Source organism: Microchirus variegatus (assembly GCF_963457635.1).
Source record: "Microchirus variegatus genome assembly, chromosome: 21".
Taxonomy (NCBI): Eukaryota; Metazoa; Chordata; class Actinopteri; order Pleuronectiformes; family Soleidae; genus Microchirus; species Microchirus variegatus.
The window spans coordinates 19,810,420-19,826,300 of NC_139822.1; the positions used below are offsets into that span (position 1 = coordinate 19,810,420).

The 15,881-nt window shown below is 45.6% G+C and overlaps 1 protein-coding gene across 1 annotated transcript; it reads right to left on the minus strand.

Moving 5' to 3' along the window:
* Window positions 1-9,933: 9,933 nt before the first annotated feature.
* On the minus strand, window positions 9,934-14,139 carry gdf5 (growth differentiation factor 5; the record flags this gene model as incomplete). Its single annotated transcript, XM_083907764.1, has 2 exons — window positions 9,934-10,895; window positions 13,398-14,139. The coding sequence occupies 2 exons, from the start codon at window positions 14,137-14,139 to the stop codon at window positions 9,934-9,936; spliced, it is 1,704 nt and encodes a 567-aa protein (XP_083763890.1).
* Between the last annotated feature and the right edge of the window lie 1,742 nt (window positions 14,140-15,881).

The window sequence follows — 15,881 nt, forward strand, 5'->3', positions numbered from 1 at the left end:
TGTCCATCTCACGTCCATTTCATGTCCATCTCACGTCCATTTCACGTCCATCTCACTGTCCATTTCATGTCCATCTCACGTCCATCTCACGTCCATCTCACGTCCATTTCTTGCCCATCTACTTATAATTCCAAAAACGACATAAAATTCCGAAATCTACTTATAATTCCCAAATGTCCTTATATAGTTTGAAGCTTCAGCAGCTGCTGATCACTGAGGACCAGGATGTGGACCTGAGTGTGTTCAGCAGCAGGTGTGAGACATCAGTGACGTGTCCTCTGAACACTGCAGTGATCTGAACATGTGTGTGTGAAGGATTCTGCGTGAGAAGACGGAGTGCGTGGACTTGGCGGCGCTGTCCTCAGTGACGCCGTGTGTTTGGCAGCGCGGCGTTAGCAACAATCAGCTAAAATGCCCCCATTACCGGCATTCCTTACTCCTTAGATGTCCGGCCGTGGCACAGCGGCGGATAAATTTAGCCCAGGACTCAGAGCCGCACTTACTCCAGCGTTTGTAGTTTGATTCCAGAGTGAAGTTTCCACCGCGCAAAGCAAATTGCTGGCAGGGAAGCAAAGCACAGGTTTAGCGCTGGATCCTCGGTTCCCGCCGACGGGAAATTGCCGTTCCGTGTCTAATCGCTCTCGGGGGTCACGAGGTCTGGAAGGCATCAGTGTTCGGATCAGACGGAAGACGAACCGGCACCGGACAGAGCTTCATCAAAGGAAAACTGGACCAAACCATCGCGTCCCACTGTGGGAAAACTGGACCTTTAAAGCTCCGGAATGTAATATGTAGTGTACGTGTGGCCTGGAATGTGAATGACATGGATCATTGAAAGTGCTGGAATTTTGTGCAAGAAAGAAGTTATTGCCAAAACGACCTAATTCCAAAATCTACTTAAAATTCCAAAATCTATTCATAATTCCAAAACTACTAAGTTGATATTTGTAAATGTCTCTGGTCCCGTTAAAGGTTCCCTTGGGTCGTTGAAATCCTTTAACTGTATTGAATTTGAAAAACAACATTCAAGGCCCTTGAAAGTTTTGGAAAATGGGCTAAAACAGACACGGATCATTGAAAGTTCTTGAATTTTGTGCAAGAACGTGGTCTCGGACGTTCTTGCGGTTCTATGTAGAGGTTAAAGGTCATATCCTGTGGTAGAAGCCATATTCCTGCAGAGCGGAGCGGTTCTGTTTGGTTCTGTTTGGTTCTGTTTGGTTCTGTTTGGTTCTGTTCGGTTCTGTTCGGTTCTGTTCGGTTCTGTTTGGTTCTGTTTGGTTCTGTTCTGTTCGGCTCTGTTCGGTTCTGTTTGGTTCTGTACAGTTCTGTTCGGTTCTGTTTGGTTCGGTTCTGTTCTGTTCTGTTCTGTTTGGTTCTGTACGGTTCTGTACGGTTCTGTTCGGTTCTGTTCGGTTCTGTTCGGTTCGGCTCTGTTCGGTTCTGTTTGGTTCTGTACAGTTCTGTTCGGTTCTTTTCGGTTCTGTTCTGTTCTGTTTGGTTCTGTTCGGTTCTGTACGGTTCTGTTTGGTTCTGTTTGGTTCTGTTTGGTTCTGTACGGTTCTGTTTGGTTCTGTTCGGTTCTGTTTGGTTCTGTACGGTTCTGTTTGGTTCTGTTCGGTTCTGTTCGGTTCTGTACGGTTCTGTACGGTTCTGTTTGGTTCTGTTCGGTTCTGTACGGTTCTGTTTGGTTCTGTTCGGTTCTGTACGGTTCTGTTTGGTTCTGTTTGGTTCGGTTTGGTTCTGTTTGGTTCTGTTTGGTTCTGTTTGGTTCAGTGTGTTTTTTTCAGTATTTCCACGATGGACTGAACCAAAGTAAACAGCAGAAGGTTCCATTGCTGCAGCAGCTCCTGTTTCCCCGCAGGACAGTTTCCTCTCGGTCAAAGATTTGTTTTGACTGAACGTCAAAACAAATCTTTAAACATGTTCTTCAGACGTCACAGAGGAGAAAAGTGTCCTGGTGTCTCTGCCATGTCCTCACTGAGCATGTCCCCGTCTCGAGTCCTCACTGAGCATGTCCCCGTCTCATGTCCTCACTGAGCATGTCCCCGTCTCATGTCCTCACTGAGCATGTCCCCGTCTCAAGTCCTCACTGAGCATGTCCCCGTCTCATGTCCTCACTGAGCATGTCCCCGTCTCAAGTCCTCACTGAGCATGTCCCCGTCTCATGTCCTCACTGAGCATGTCCCCGTCTCAAGTCCTCACTGAGCATGTCCCCGTCTCATGTCCTCACTGAGCCTGTCCCCGTCTCACGTCCTCACTGAGCCTGTCCTCACTGAGCCTGTCCCCGTCTCATGTCCTCATTGAGCCTGTCCTCACTGAGCCTGTCCCCGTCTCATGTCCTCACTGAGCCTGTCCCCGTCTCATGTCCCCACTGAGCGTGTCCCCGTCTCACGTCCTCACTGAGCGCGTCCCCGTCTCACGTCCTCACTGAGCGTGTCCCCGTCTCACGTCCTCACTGAGCGTGTCCCCGTCTCACGTCCTCACTGAGCATGTCCCCGTCTCATGTCCTCACTGAGCCTGTCCCGTCTCACGTCCTCACTGAGCCTGTCCCCGTCTCATGTCCTCACTGAGCCTGTCCCCGTCTCATGTCCTCACTGAGCCTGTCCCCGTCTCATGTCCCCACTGAGCGTGTCCCCGTCTCACGTCCTCACTGAGCGCGTCCCCGTCTCACGTCCTCACTGAGCGTGTCCCCGTCTCACGTCCTCACTGAGCCTGTCCCCGTCTCATGTCCTCACTGAGCGTGTCCCCGTCTCACGTCCTCACTGAGCGTGTCCCCGTCTCACGTCCTCACTGAGCGTGTCCCCGTCTCACGTCCTCACTGAGCCTGTCCCCGTCTCATGTCCTCGTCCTCACCGAGTTAACACTAGTTAACACCAGTTAACAGCAGTTGACACAGGGCGTGGCCTCACTGTGGCTCCGCCCTCCTCGGCCTGGACAGACGTGGACGTTCAGGCTGTGACTCACAAAGTCTCTGACCAGCACGACGCACAATTACACACACACACACACACACACACACACACACACACACACACACACACACACACACACACACACACACACACACACACACACCAGGTCTAAATTCACTCTCTGCTCTTTATAAAACACTGTTATTACAGCGTTAAACCATGTGGGGTTAGCGCGCTACGCTAACAGCCACGGAACCACATAAACATCTAAATAAACATCAGCACGGGGTGGCCTTCAAGTGTGTGTGTGTGTGTGTGTGTGTGCGTGTATTCACGTCTGAAGTCTGTAAACCACTCACTCTCCCAAACCAAAGTCCATAGAGAAAACCAGTGATTTTAGCTCACAGGGACACAGGAGCTGCTGGTCCTCTGCTGCCTCGTGTGGTCACTTTGTGTCACTTTAGTACGTTTAAATGAAATATTTTCAAAGCCGAATTTGACAAAATAACACGTTTGAAGTTAGTGATGGAGGCAGCAGTGGATCAACAACTCCTGTGTCTCTGTGATGTTAAAATCACTGGTTTTCTCTATGGACTTTGGTGTGGGACAGTGAGTGAGTTTACAAACTTCAGTTTCCTGTTGGAAAAGTCTGTTTAATGGCAAGTTAAATACTCTGTTGGAGTCTATGATATCTTATGAACATGTTCACGTCTTTATCTCACTGTTAAATCCGCCGTTAGGACAGGAAACTGAAGTCTGTAAACCACTCACTCTCCCACACCAAAGCCCATAGAGAAAACCAGTGATTTTAACAATCACAGAGGCACAGGAAGCTGCTGGTCCTCTGCTGCCTCGTGCGGTCACTTTAGTAAGTTCAAATGTCTTATTTCATGACTTCGGCTCATTTCCGTTTGACCTCAGTGACACAAAGTGACCACACGAGGCAGCAGAGGACCAGCAGCTCACGTCGTCTTCACAGCTAAAAAGCCTCGACTTTCTCACTGGAGTTTGGTGCAGAAAATTCCGAGACTCGACTCGAGTGACGCATCTCTGATCACACCTATGATTGTGTGTGTGTGTGTGTGTGTGTGTGTGTGTGTGTGTGTGTGTGTGTGTGTGTGTGTGTGTGTGTGTGTGGGCGCGGCCACTGTTTATTTCCTCTTTGCAGCAGAGCGATGGAGGGTGCAGACGGATCAAAAAGGCCGTGTCCAGGATCCTGAGGTTTTCTAAAAACAGGTCCAGGGATAGACTCAGGTTTTTATACACACACACACACACATATATATATATATATATATATACATATATATTTATATATATAGGCTTTAAATACGCTCACGCTGAGCTTTACACGGAGCCTCTCCGGCTAGTTTTAGTCTCCATAAATCAAGGCGGGCCGTGTTTCCGTGGCGTTGTCAGATGAGTCAGGAGTCAATTTTTAACTTGTTGGAGAAATTATTTTGGTCGATAAAAGAAGACGACGAAGGACAGAAGGATTCTCACGCTGTGTTCTGTCTGTTGTCGTAACTCGGAATCGCTTCTGTCGCATTTGTCGTGAGAGTGTTTACGTGTGCCGTTAGCTCCTTTAGCACCGTTAGCTGCATTGGATCTTTAGCGCCTTTAGCTCCTTTAGCGCCGTTGGCTTCATTGGCTCCTTTGGCGCCGTTGGATGCGTTGGCTCCTTTAGCGCCGTTAGCCGCGTTGGATCTTTAGCGCCGTTAGCTCCTTTAGCGGCGTTGGCTTCATTGGCTCCTTTAGCGGCGTTGGCTTCATTGGCTCCTTTAGCGGCGTTGGCTTCGTTGGTTCCTTTAGCGCCGTTGGCTTCATTGGCTCCTTTGGCGCCGTTGGATGCGTTGGCTCCTATAGCGCCGTTAGCCGCTTTGGATCTTTAGCGCCGTTAGCTCCTTTAGCGGCGTTGGCTTCATTGGCTCCTTTAGCGGCGTTGGCTTAATTGGCTCCTTTAGCGCCATTGGATGCGTTGGCTCCTTTAGCGCCGTTGGCTCCTTTAGCACCGTTGGCTGCGTTGGCTCCTTCAGCGCCTTTAGGTGACTTAGCTCCTTCAGTGTCGTTAGCTGTGTTGGCTCCTTTAGCTGTGTTGGCTCCTTTAGCGCCGTTAGCTCCTTTAGCACCTTGGCTGTGTTGGCTACTTTAGTGCCGTTAGCTGCTTTGGCTCCTTTAGCGCCATTAACTGTTAGCTCCTTTAGCGCCACTAGCCTTGTTAGCTCCTTTAGCGCTGTTAGCTGCGTTAGGTCCTTTAGCTGCATTAGCTCCTTCTGCGCCATTTGCTGTGTTAGCTCCTTTAGCGCCGTTAGCTGCTTTAGCTCCTTTAGCGTTGTGAGCTGCCTTAGCTCCTTTAGCGCCGTTAGCTCCTTTAGCACCATTAGCTGCATTGCTGCGTTAGCTCCTTTAGCGCCATTAGCTGCATTGCTGCGTTAGCTCCTTTAGCGCCATTAGCGCTACAAATAAGCAGCGTACCTGTGCACTGCGTATGTGTGCCTCTGTTTTTAAAGGTTAGCGTTACTTTAGAGACTCATTTTAACAATCGTGAGTCACGTAAACATGACGTCACCAGCGTCTTTTTCCAGTCAGTCGTCGTGGAAACGCGTCGTGCGTTAACGTTGACGCAGTTAAACGCTGTTAACGCTACTTTTTTGTTATTAAGCTTCGGAAACAGTGAATTTACTGAGAGAAAAAGCGCATTCTGCAGCACAGATACTGGACGTAGACGTCTGGTTCAAAGCTGAAATTCTTTAAATCCTTGGTTCAGATTGACCTCAGTGACACAAAGTGACCACACGAGGCAGCAGAGGACCAGCAGCTTGCATATTTTAAGAAGAAAACTTTAAAAGACACACTAAGGAGCGTCTGCTGAGCTCCTTTTTTCCCCTCTTCTCGTTGTGTAACGTGATTTAAAATATGAAACACAGCGTTGTGGTTTCATCTCCCAGCATGCCCTCTGTGTTGGCCGACCTTTGACCTCATTAAAAGATTCCATCTCTGCTTTGTGTCACTGAACCGCAGCCCTTTTGTCTCTCTGCTGAAACGGGACCATTTCCTGATAATGTAATTTCATCGTAATGTTTTCCAGCTTTTTGTTTTCAGCCACGTTGTCTGCGTCTCCTTTTGTCGTCGCGGCGTCTTTTAGGAGCCTTGAGCGCCGCAAAACCACCGTCACGACGCTGTGGAACGTCAAAGGCCCTTTGGTATCAACATGAAAAAGACTTTGCCAAACTTCTGCAGAGTCGACCGGAGCGTCCGACGTTAGCATGAGTCCATATGAAGTCACTTAAAGGCTCAACGATGCTACGATGAACTCGTGTCTGTGGTGACAGCAGCGTCGCTAACGGAGACAGACGTCCGTCACAAGAGACTTAGCTTAATCGTGGACTAAGAGAAACAGAGACTTTTATTTTGAAAATTTGGACTTAGCTTAAGTGTGGACTTGTAGAAACAGAGACTTTTATTTTGAAAACCGGTTGACTTTTCTTGTGTGGACTAAGAGAAACAGAGACTTTTATTTTGAAAACCGCTGGATTTTCTTAAGTGTGGACTAAGATAAACAGAGACTTTTATTTTGAAAATTTGGACTTTGCTTAAGTGTGGACTTGTAGAAACAGAGACTTTTATTTTGAAAACTGCTGGACTTTTCTTAAGTGTGGACTAAGAGAAACAGAGACTTTTATTTTGAAAACCTCTGGACAGCTTAATCATGGACTAAGATAAACAGAGACTTTTATTTTGAAAACCGCTGGTACACACACACACACACTCACTCACACACACACACACACACACTCACACACACACACACACACTCACGCACACACACTCACACACACACTCTCTCTCACACACACACACACACACACACACTCACTCACAAAAACACACTCACTCACACACACACACACACACACACACACTCACTCACACACACACACACATACACACACACACACTCACACACACTGACAGTCGTGTTAAACAGTGTCTGTGTGTGTGTGTGTGTGTGTGAGTGAGTGTGTGTGTGTGTGTGTGTGTTGCCATGTGTTAGTGATTAAACTCAAACACACTCGTCTCAAACATCGTCGCAGAAACTCGACACGTAAACAATCGCTCGTTCAAACGTGATCTGATCACGAGGTCAGAGAGAGAGAGAGAGTGTGTTCTGACCTGTTAGCATAGGAGCTAATCGTCTCTGTTGTCCTTTCAGACAGGAAGTGACACTCTGTCACACTTCCTGTGTCAAAGCCAACCAGTGTCCAAGAGTTAGTGCGATGTTTTCACGACGTTTGCCAAAGAGAGACGTACGATGTGGTTTGATGAGTCGACAAAATGATCCACTTCAAGTCTGACATTTTCAAAATAAATGTCCACATTAAAACACAACCATGACGTTTTCAAAATAAATGTCCACATTAAAACACAACCCTGACGTTTTCAAAATAAATGTTTCGGTCTGTTCACACAGAAACGCAATCCATGTTTTCAAAATAAAATCCCTAACGCCTCTCTGTCCACACTGAAACATAATCCTGAAGATTTCAAAATAAAATCCCCAATGCCTGTCTGTCCACGCTGAAACACAACTTTGAACCTTTCAAAATAAATGTCTCCAAAGTTTGACAGTTTGTTCATATCAGACATTTTCCTGTTTTCAGGCTGGAAAAACACTTTCTTATCTGTCGCTGCCATTTGTGTCTAAATTTGTCTTCTGTCAGGTTTGACTGAACCACTTCCTGTTCCTGCCCCCCCCCCCCACCCCCCGCCTCATAAATCACAGCTGTTTAAAACAAACCTGTTTTTTTTTTTTTATTCCGACGTGAAAACAAAACAGACGTCGTTTAAAAACCAACATACATCACAGTCTGCTCACGTTTTCACCAAAATAAAAGCACCGTTGTGACGAGCTGCATTTTAGTCGGACTACAGTGTTTACATGACGTTGAGAAAGCTGACTTATTGTCTTAGTCCGACTAAGACTAGTCCTGTTTTAGTCGGACTAATGTGTTTACATGACGTTGAGAAAGCTGACTTATTGTCTTAGTCCGACTTAGACTAGTCCTGTTTTAGTCGGACTAATGTGTTTACATGACGTTGAGAAAGCTGACTTATTGTCTTAGTCCGACTAAGACTAGTCCTGTTTTAGTCGGACTAATGTGTTTACATGACGTTGAGAAAGCTGACTTATTGTCTTAGTCAGACTAAGACTAGTCGGATTAAAAAGTAAAAAAGTCATTTAAACGTTGACTTAAAGATTGTTGAAAACAGAAATGTTAGAAATAGGATTTGAGTAGAGAAACCTTTGACCTGCTCAGTGTTTCCTCCTGTTTCCTGTGGTGAGTTCCTGGTTGATTGTTGGCTCCGCCCCCTGACGCGTCTCACCTGTGGCTCGTTAGTTTCACCTGTGTGTGATTGACTCTGTGGCTTCAGTTTGTTCCTGATCTGCTTCATGTTTGATTTATTAAAGTTCTGTTTGTTCTCAGTAAATATTGAATTAAAGCTTCTCTTATATTCACGACATCGTGGATTTGAGGGAAAACACTTTGTTACGTTAACGTGTTTTTTTTATTAATGACATTAAAGAGTCTTGAAATATTAATGAATGGATGTAAAACATGATTTCAACAGATACACAGATGCTAGCTAGTTTGTGAGATAGATAGATGCTAGGTAGCTAATGAGATGGAGAAATGCTAGCTAGCTCACAAGATAGATATATGCTAGGTAGTTAAGTTTTTTGGTTTTTGGTAACAGGCACCATGTATAGAACAGGTTCTATACCCGGGTTAGCTAAACAGCTAATTTGCACCTGTGGTCCCTGGTAGAAAATGAGATACACAGATGCTAGCTAGCTCACCAGATAGATAGATAGATAGATAGATAGATAGATAGATAGATAGATAGATAGATAGATAGATAGATAGATAGATAGATAGATAGATAGATAGATAGATAGATAGATAGATAGATAGATAGATAGATAGATGTGTTTAGTTTGTACATAAACACATTTAGGTTGATTTGAACTAAAAATGCAGAAACGATGCTGTAAATTTAATCAGTAACAAACAAACAAACGGAGAGTTTTTCTTATTTATTTGTTTATTTTTTTAATACCTGCAGATTCTTTTTATTTACACAACTTGGTAAAAAACAAACAAACAAACAAACCAAACAGTCATCGTTAGGGACATCGTGAGGACAGGTGAATGATGAGGACAGGTGAATGATGAGGACATGTGAATGATGAGGACAGGTGAATGATGAGGACATGTGAATGATGAGGACATGTGAATGATGAGGACAGGTGAATAATGAGGACAGGTGAATGATGAAGACAGGTGAATGATGAGGACAGGTGAATGATGAGGACAGGTGAATGATGAGGACAGGTGAATGATGAGGACAGGTGAATGATGAGGACAGGTGAATAATGAGGACAGGTGAATGATGAGGACAGGTGAATGATGAGGACAGGTGAATGATGAGGACAGGTGAATGATGAGGACAGGTGAATGATGAGGACAGGTGAGGACAGGTGAATGATGAAGACAGGTGAATAATGAGGACAGGTGAATGATACTTAAGTCCAGTGAATGTCATAAGACTTTTACTGGAGTAATATAATATTTTCTGCTCACATACTTGTACTTTTACTCGCTTTAAGGTACTTGTATACAAAACTCTTTGGTTCTTCTGTATTGATACGTACACGCTAACACGAGCGATCCGTACTTTAGCATTAGCACACTTGGACAAAAAAAAAAATGACCGCGTTCCTCTTAATGTGGGCGTGTCTCAGTTCAGGCCCCGCCTCCTTTGGAGACAGCATCACAGCGCTGCGACTGTCCCGTTTCCAAAGCTCCGCCCACGCGCGTCCTTCCGTCAACTCAAATCTTAAATGTTTTTTTTTTTTTTTAAACGCGAACCGGACTTCGACTCCAGACCGGATTTCTTTGGGTTTTCTACGCGCCGCTAGCGCGCGGCACGGCGGCTCCTCCCACTCGCACCATTCCCGCTACCTGCAGCCGCACGCCTCCACCACCATGTCCTCGTACTGCTTGTAGACCACGTTGTTGGACGAGTCGATGTAGAGGATGCTGATGGGCGAGAGGCGCGTGGGGACGCAGCAGGTGGGCGGCGCCGCCTCCGCGTCCATGGAGTTGATCAGCGTCTGGATGATGGCGTGGTTGGTCGGCTCCAGGTGCGAGCGGATGGGGAAGTCGCAGGCGCCGTCGCAGTGGAACGCGTTGTACTCCAGCGGCGCGATGATCCAGTCGTCCCAGCCCATCTCCTTGAAGTTGACGTGGAGGTGTTTGCGGTTGCAGCGCGGCCTCGCCTTCGCCGCCTGGTGTTGGGGGACGGACTGCGGCGGCGGCGGCGGCGGCGGCGGGTGCTGCTGCAGTGGCGGCGCCGGCTTTTTGGCGGCCCTCGCCGCAGGGGCTCTGCGCGTTCGCCTCTGCGTGAACAGGTATTCGTAGACAGTTTTGTTGTCGTGGCCCGACCGCGCTTTGATCTCGTTGTAAAAGAGGTCGCGCTTCTTGCTTTTGCCAAACGCTAAGACGAAGGCCTTCTCCTTGTCGGCGCGGCCGGAGCGGGCGAAGCCGAGGGTTCGCAGGTCGGCGGGTCGACCGCCTCGCCGCTCCAGCGCCTCCAGCTCGAAGCACAGCTGCTGCTGCTGCTGGTTCTTTAAACCCTTGAGTGCTTTCCAAACGTCAAAGACTTCCCACCGGACCACGTCCTCCATGGTCTTGGTCTGCAGCAGCGCCGCCTTGTGTTTGCCTGAAGCGCAGGCGAAGAGCTTCAGGCACGGCGGCGGCGGCGGCGGCGGCGGCGGGCGTCCGTCAGAAGCCGCGGTTCTGCGGGGCTCGGACGGACGCTTCCTCAGGATTCGCAGCTCGGCGCCGAGGAGCCCGTCGCGATCCAGAGAGCTGACGTTGAAGTGGTATCTCTGCCGCCGCAGCTGAGGTCCACGCTCGTCTGAGGAGAAGAAGACGACAAAAAAAAAGCTGAACTGATCTGTGACGTCATTAATCAGCATTTTTTATCATCCATCCATCAAGTGCAAGAACATTTTCCTTCAAAATGATCATTTTACGAGCAGAGAAATGTCTCTTCAGACTCGTCTGTTAAAGCATCAAACACATATTTATCTTATTTGTCGATTTTTTATTAATGTTCCTTTTTACTTTTTTAAAATTGTTTTTAAAAATAGATTGAAATAGATTGTTTTCACCTACAATACTTACATATGTGCTTACATATGTGTACACACACACACACACACACACACACACACACACACAATGACCTATTCCTTTAGCGGTCCCCACGAGGAGGCAAAAACAAAAACACTTGCATGCAATTTTTTTTTTTCTAACCAAGACCTGCAGCAATTTTTGCAGATAAAACACATACACACACACACACACACACACACACACAATAACACACACACACAAACACACACACACACACACACACACACAATAACACACACACACACATTGTGATGTGTATGAAATGTAGAAAATAGGGAACTTAAAATAATTTAAAACAGTTACTTTATATATTATATATATATTATATTATATATTAGTGTCAATAGTGTGAAAAATGTGTAAAAAGTTGAAAAAAGTTCAAACGCGGAGCTCCAGGGGGGGGTGGGGGTGTGGTGCTTGTTTTATCCGTTTTTGGGCCCCCTTGAGCGGGGAGGTGGTGGTGAGTGTCCCTGGTGTGGAGCTCCAGAGGACCACCGGGGGGGGGGGGTGCATGTGGTGCTGTTTATATCCGCTCTGGGGCTCCAGAGAGGCGGATTGGTGGTGGTGGTGATGAGGGCCCCCCCCCCCCTCCCGCCCCCCCTCTCTGGAGCTCAATATGGGTTACCAGAGGCACAAAAACCTTTTCTTCAAATTTCTCCGAATAAGAATAAAATCGAACCTTGAAAACGGTTAATATTTAAGTCAATAGTGTGAAAAATGTGTAAAAAGGCGAAAAAAAAGTATAACAGCGGAGCTCCAGGGAGGCGGACTGATGGTGCTCAGTGTCCCCGCTCTGGAGCTCCAGGTCGGGGACAACAACCTCCTCCAGTCTGCCGCTCCTGGAGCTCATGAACGGCAGGTCCACGGACCCTGAACACTATAGCGACCCTGGATCCTCACGTACAGAATTAGCTAAGTACGTACACAGGACATGTGTCAGGTGATCAGTTACAGCTTCACCAGGAGGACGAGGACGAGGTCAGCGGCCGTTTGCTGAGGACGCGCTGAACAAATAAAGAGCAAATTAAAAGCACATTAAGCTCTGGAAACGTAAACCTTTAGCCGAGCGAGGAACATTAAACTCTGCTCATTTAAACATTGTTTTAAACACTTTTACACTGAAAGGATAACATTACAGAGGAGGGACCGTTTATTTACTCTGCTGAGGGAGGCTGACGAGCTGCCAATGACCAGATGGCTGGAAACACACACACACACACACACTCGTATATATAAATACATAAGTATATATGTGTGCACAGGTGTGTGTGTTGTAGAGTCAAATGGCCCCAGAACACAAACACGACTTCAAGTTTCAAAATCTCCAGTGGATTTCGACATTTCATTTTGAAAGGTACGTGACCCGGAAGTGACCTGTGAAGGGGGAGGAGCTTCACGCTGCGATAGACGGATAAAAAAAAAAGGTCTGCAAATCAACAAAAAGAATTAAAAACAAAATAATTTATTATAGGGTATGTATATTAATAATTATTAATAATAATATGCATTATTATTATTAATAATAATAAAAATATAATATTAGTTAATTAAATAATGAATTCATTAATGAATTAGTTATATTTATTTATTATATTTATAGATCATATCATTTAAAATCAACAATAGTAATTATTAATTATAATAATAATTAATTATTATTATAATAATAACAACAATAATAATATTATTAATATAATATTAGTTAATTAGTTAATTAATTAATTAATTAATTAGTTATATTTATTTATTATATTTATAGATCATATAATTTAAAATTAACAAAAAAATTGAAAATCACAATAATTTATTATAGATAATATAGTAATAATAATAGGTGTGTATTATTATTATTATAGTTGATTATTAATTAATTAATTAATTAATTAATAATAGATTAATAGATTACATAATTAAAAATCAACAGAAAAAAATGACGTTTTTTTAAATTATTTTTTGCAGTAAAAGTTTACACAAGGTTTGACGACTACTCTGTTGTTACATCATAAGTAAATAAATAATAACAATAACATATAAGAAGATGTTATAGAGTTACATTTGTTTGATTTTTCTTTATTTTCTTTCTTTCTTTCTTTCTTTATTTATTTCTACAAACTGTTGTCACCAGATCACATGTTTCTAGTTTCCAGAAAGTTAGGGGCTTCGTGCGACCTTTAGAGAACGTTCTCTCAAGGTTCCCAGAACGTTCCCGTGATGTTTTTACCTTGACCTTTGTCCACGAAGCTCGTGATGGTGTTGGCCAGCGCAGCCTCGTGCGCAGCGGCGCCGCTGCTGCCGCTGCTGCCGCTGCTGCTGCGGTTGTTTCCCGCGCTCAGAGTCCAGTACAGAGACATCATGTAATCGTGAGGAATCACCAGCGGCTGCTGTCGATGCTCGCTCGCTCTCGCGGGTTTGGCGCTGATCCCCCGCTGCGCCACCGGAGCGCCGTTTTTCTGCTGCTGCCGCTGCGCCACAGTCCCGGTGCGCGCCGCCGCCGCCGCCGCCGCTCTGGCTGCACCGGGAGCGGCTTTCCCCGCGCTTCTCGCCGCCGATTCACGCGCAGGAGCCGCAGCCCGGACTCCCCTCCCATCTGCGTGTGCGCTCAACGCCGCGGGAGCGTGCGCTTTAGCGCGTGCGTCCCCAGAGCGCACGGGGTCCTTGCGCGCCACGGTGGCCGCTGCTCTCTCGCGCTGCTGCTGCTGCTGCGCGCGGGTCACCGGCGAGGAGGAGGAGGCTGACGTCACCTCGACACCTGCGTGGATCCGCGAGATTCTCGGCGGAATCACCGGTGACGGTCTCCACGTGCGGTCTCCGGTTGTTCCCGTCGCGCTCTGCGCTGCCTCTCCAAGCCGGTGCCGGTGCTGGAGCTCGGCGGTTCTGGTGCGGCTGAGTGACGCGAGGACGGTCTGCAGGTAAAGGAGAGTCCAACAGCTCAGCGCGAGACAGACGCGCGTCTCCACTTTCATCCTAACGCTCGTGACGCTCCCGATAAAACCGGCGTCCGTTCAGAAACACCGGAGCTGTGCGCTCCGCTCCGAGGCTCTCATCCTCTGAGGGCGCGAGGCTCCGCCTGAGACCGGGTCCACGAAGAGCGCCGTTCCGGTCCGGACCGGACCAAAGCCGCGCACGGCGACGCCGAGGACGCGGAGCCGTGGAGCGAGAGTGGGTTTTCTGAGCTGGAGAAAGAAATCCTGCGAACTGTGATCCTCCTCTCCGTCTGTGTGAGGAGCATAGTGCTGAGGTCCGGAGGAGCGGAGGAGCAGAAGGTCCGGAGGAGGCGCAGCAGGAGGCGCAGGAGGAGGCGCAGGAGCAGCGGCTTCAGTCTGATCCAGGTCCGCAAACAAACTGCTTTAAATCACACTCTTTTTTTTCCAAGAATGGCGTCATGACGCTGCCTCTCTCTCTCTCTCTCTCTCTCTCTCTCTCTCTCTCTCTCTCTCTCTCTCTCTCTCTCTCCCAAAGTTTGAACTTCATCCAGTTAAAATATTACACACACACACACACACACACACACACACATTCTTGTACTTGCTGCATACTGAGGACTGGGTTGCTGGCAAAGTGAGGACCAACATTTCCACTTTATAAATCAACACAATTACAAATATCTACTTCATGAATGACACTTCTTTTTTTGTCATACTATATGATGTCGTCCAAAATTTGAAAAAAAAAAAAAAATTAAATGTTGGTCCAGAATTTGACAAAAACATCATACTATACTATCGCCAAAATTTGGAAAAAAAAAATTGACCCAAAATTTTTGGTCCAAAATTTTACCCAAAATTTTTGGTCCAAAATTTTACCCAAAATTTTTGGTCCAAATTTGATAAAATCGTCATACTATATGATGTCATCCAAAATTTGAAAAAAAAAAATGTGACCCAAAATTTTTGGTCCACAATTTGACAAAAACGTCATACTACACGATGTCATCCAAAAATTGAAAAAAAAAAAAAATTTAAATGTTGGTCCAAAATTTGTCAAAAACATCATACTATACTATTGCCAAAATTTGGAGAAAAAAAAATTGACCCAAAATTTTTGGTCCAAAATTTGACCCAAAATTTTTGGTCCAAAATTTGACCCAAAATTTTTGGTCCAAATTTGATAAAATCGTCATACTATATGATGTCATCCAAAATTAAAAATAAAAAATTTACCCAAAATTTGACAAAATCGTCATACTATACTATGTCGTCCAAAATTTGAAAAAAAAATTTGACCCAAAGTTTTTGGTCCAAAATTTGACCCCAAATGTTTGGTCCAAAATTTGACCCCAAATGTTTGGTCCAAAAATTGACCCAAAATTTGACAAAATCGTCATACCATACTATGTCGTCCAAAATTTGAAAAAAAAAATTGACCCAAAATTGTTGGTCCAAATTTGATAAAATCGTCAAACTATATGATGTCGTCCAAAATTTAAAATAAAAAATTGACCCAAAATTTTTGGTCCAAAATTTGAAAAAATCTTTGACAAGAAATTTTTGGTCCACAATTTGACAAAAACATCATACCATACTATGTCGTCCAAAATTTGAAAAAAAAAATTGACCCAAAATTTTTGGTCCAAAATTGGACAAAAAAGTCATCAAATTTGATTTCTTAGTATGACATGTTATAGCAACCTAAGGAAGTGTTTTCAATGAAAACAAAGTGAGGACAGGCCAAAATGTCCTCACTCTGTAAAAATGACCTCACTTTG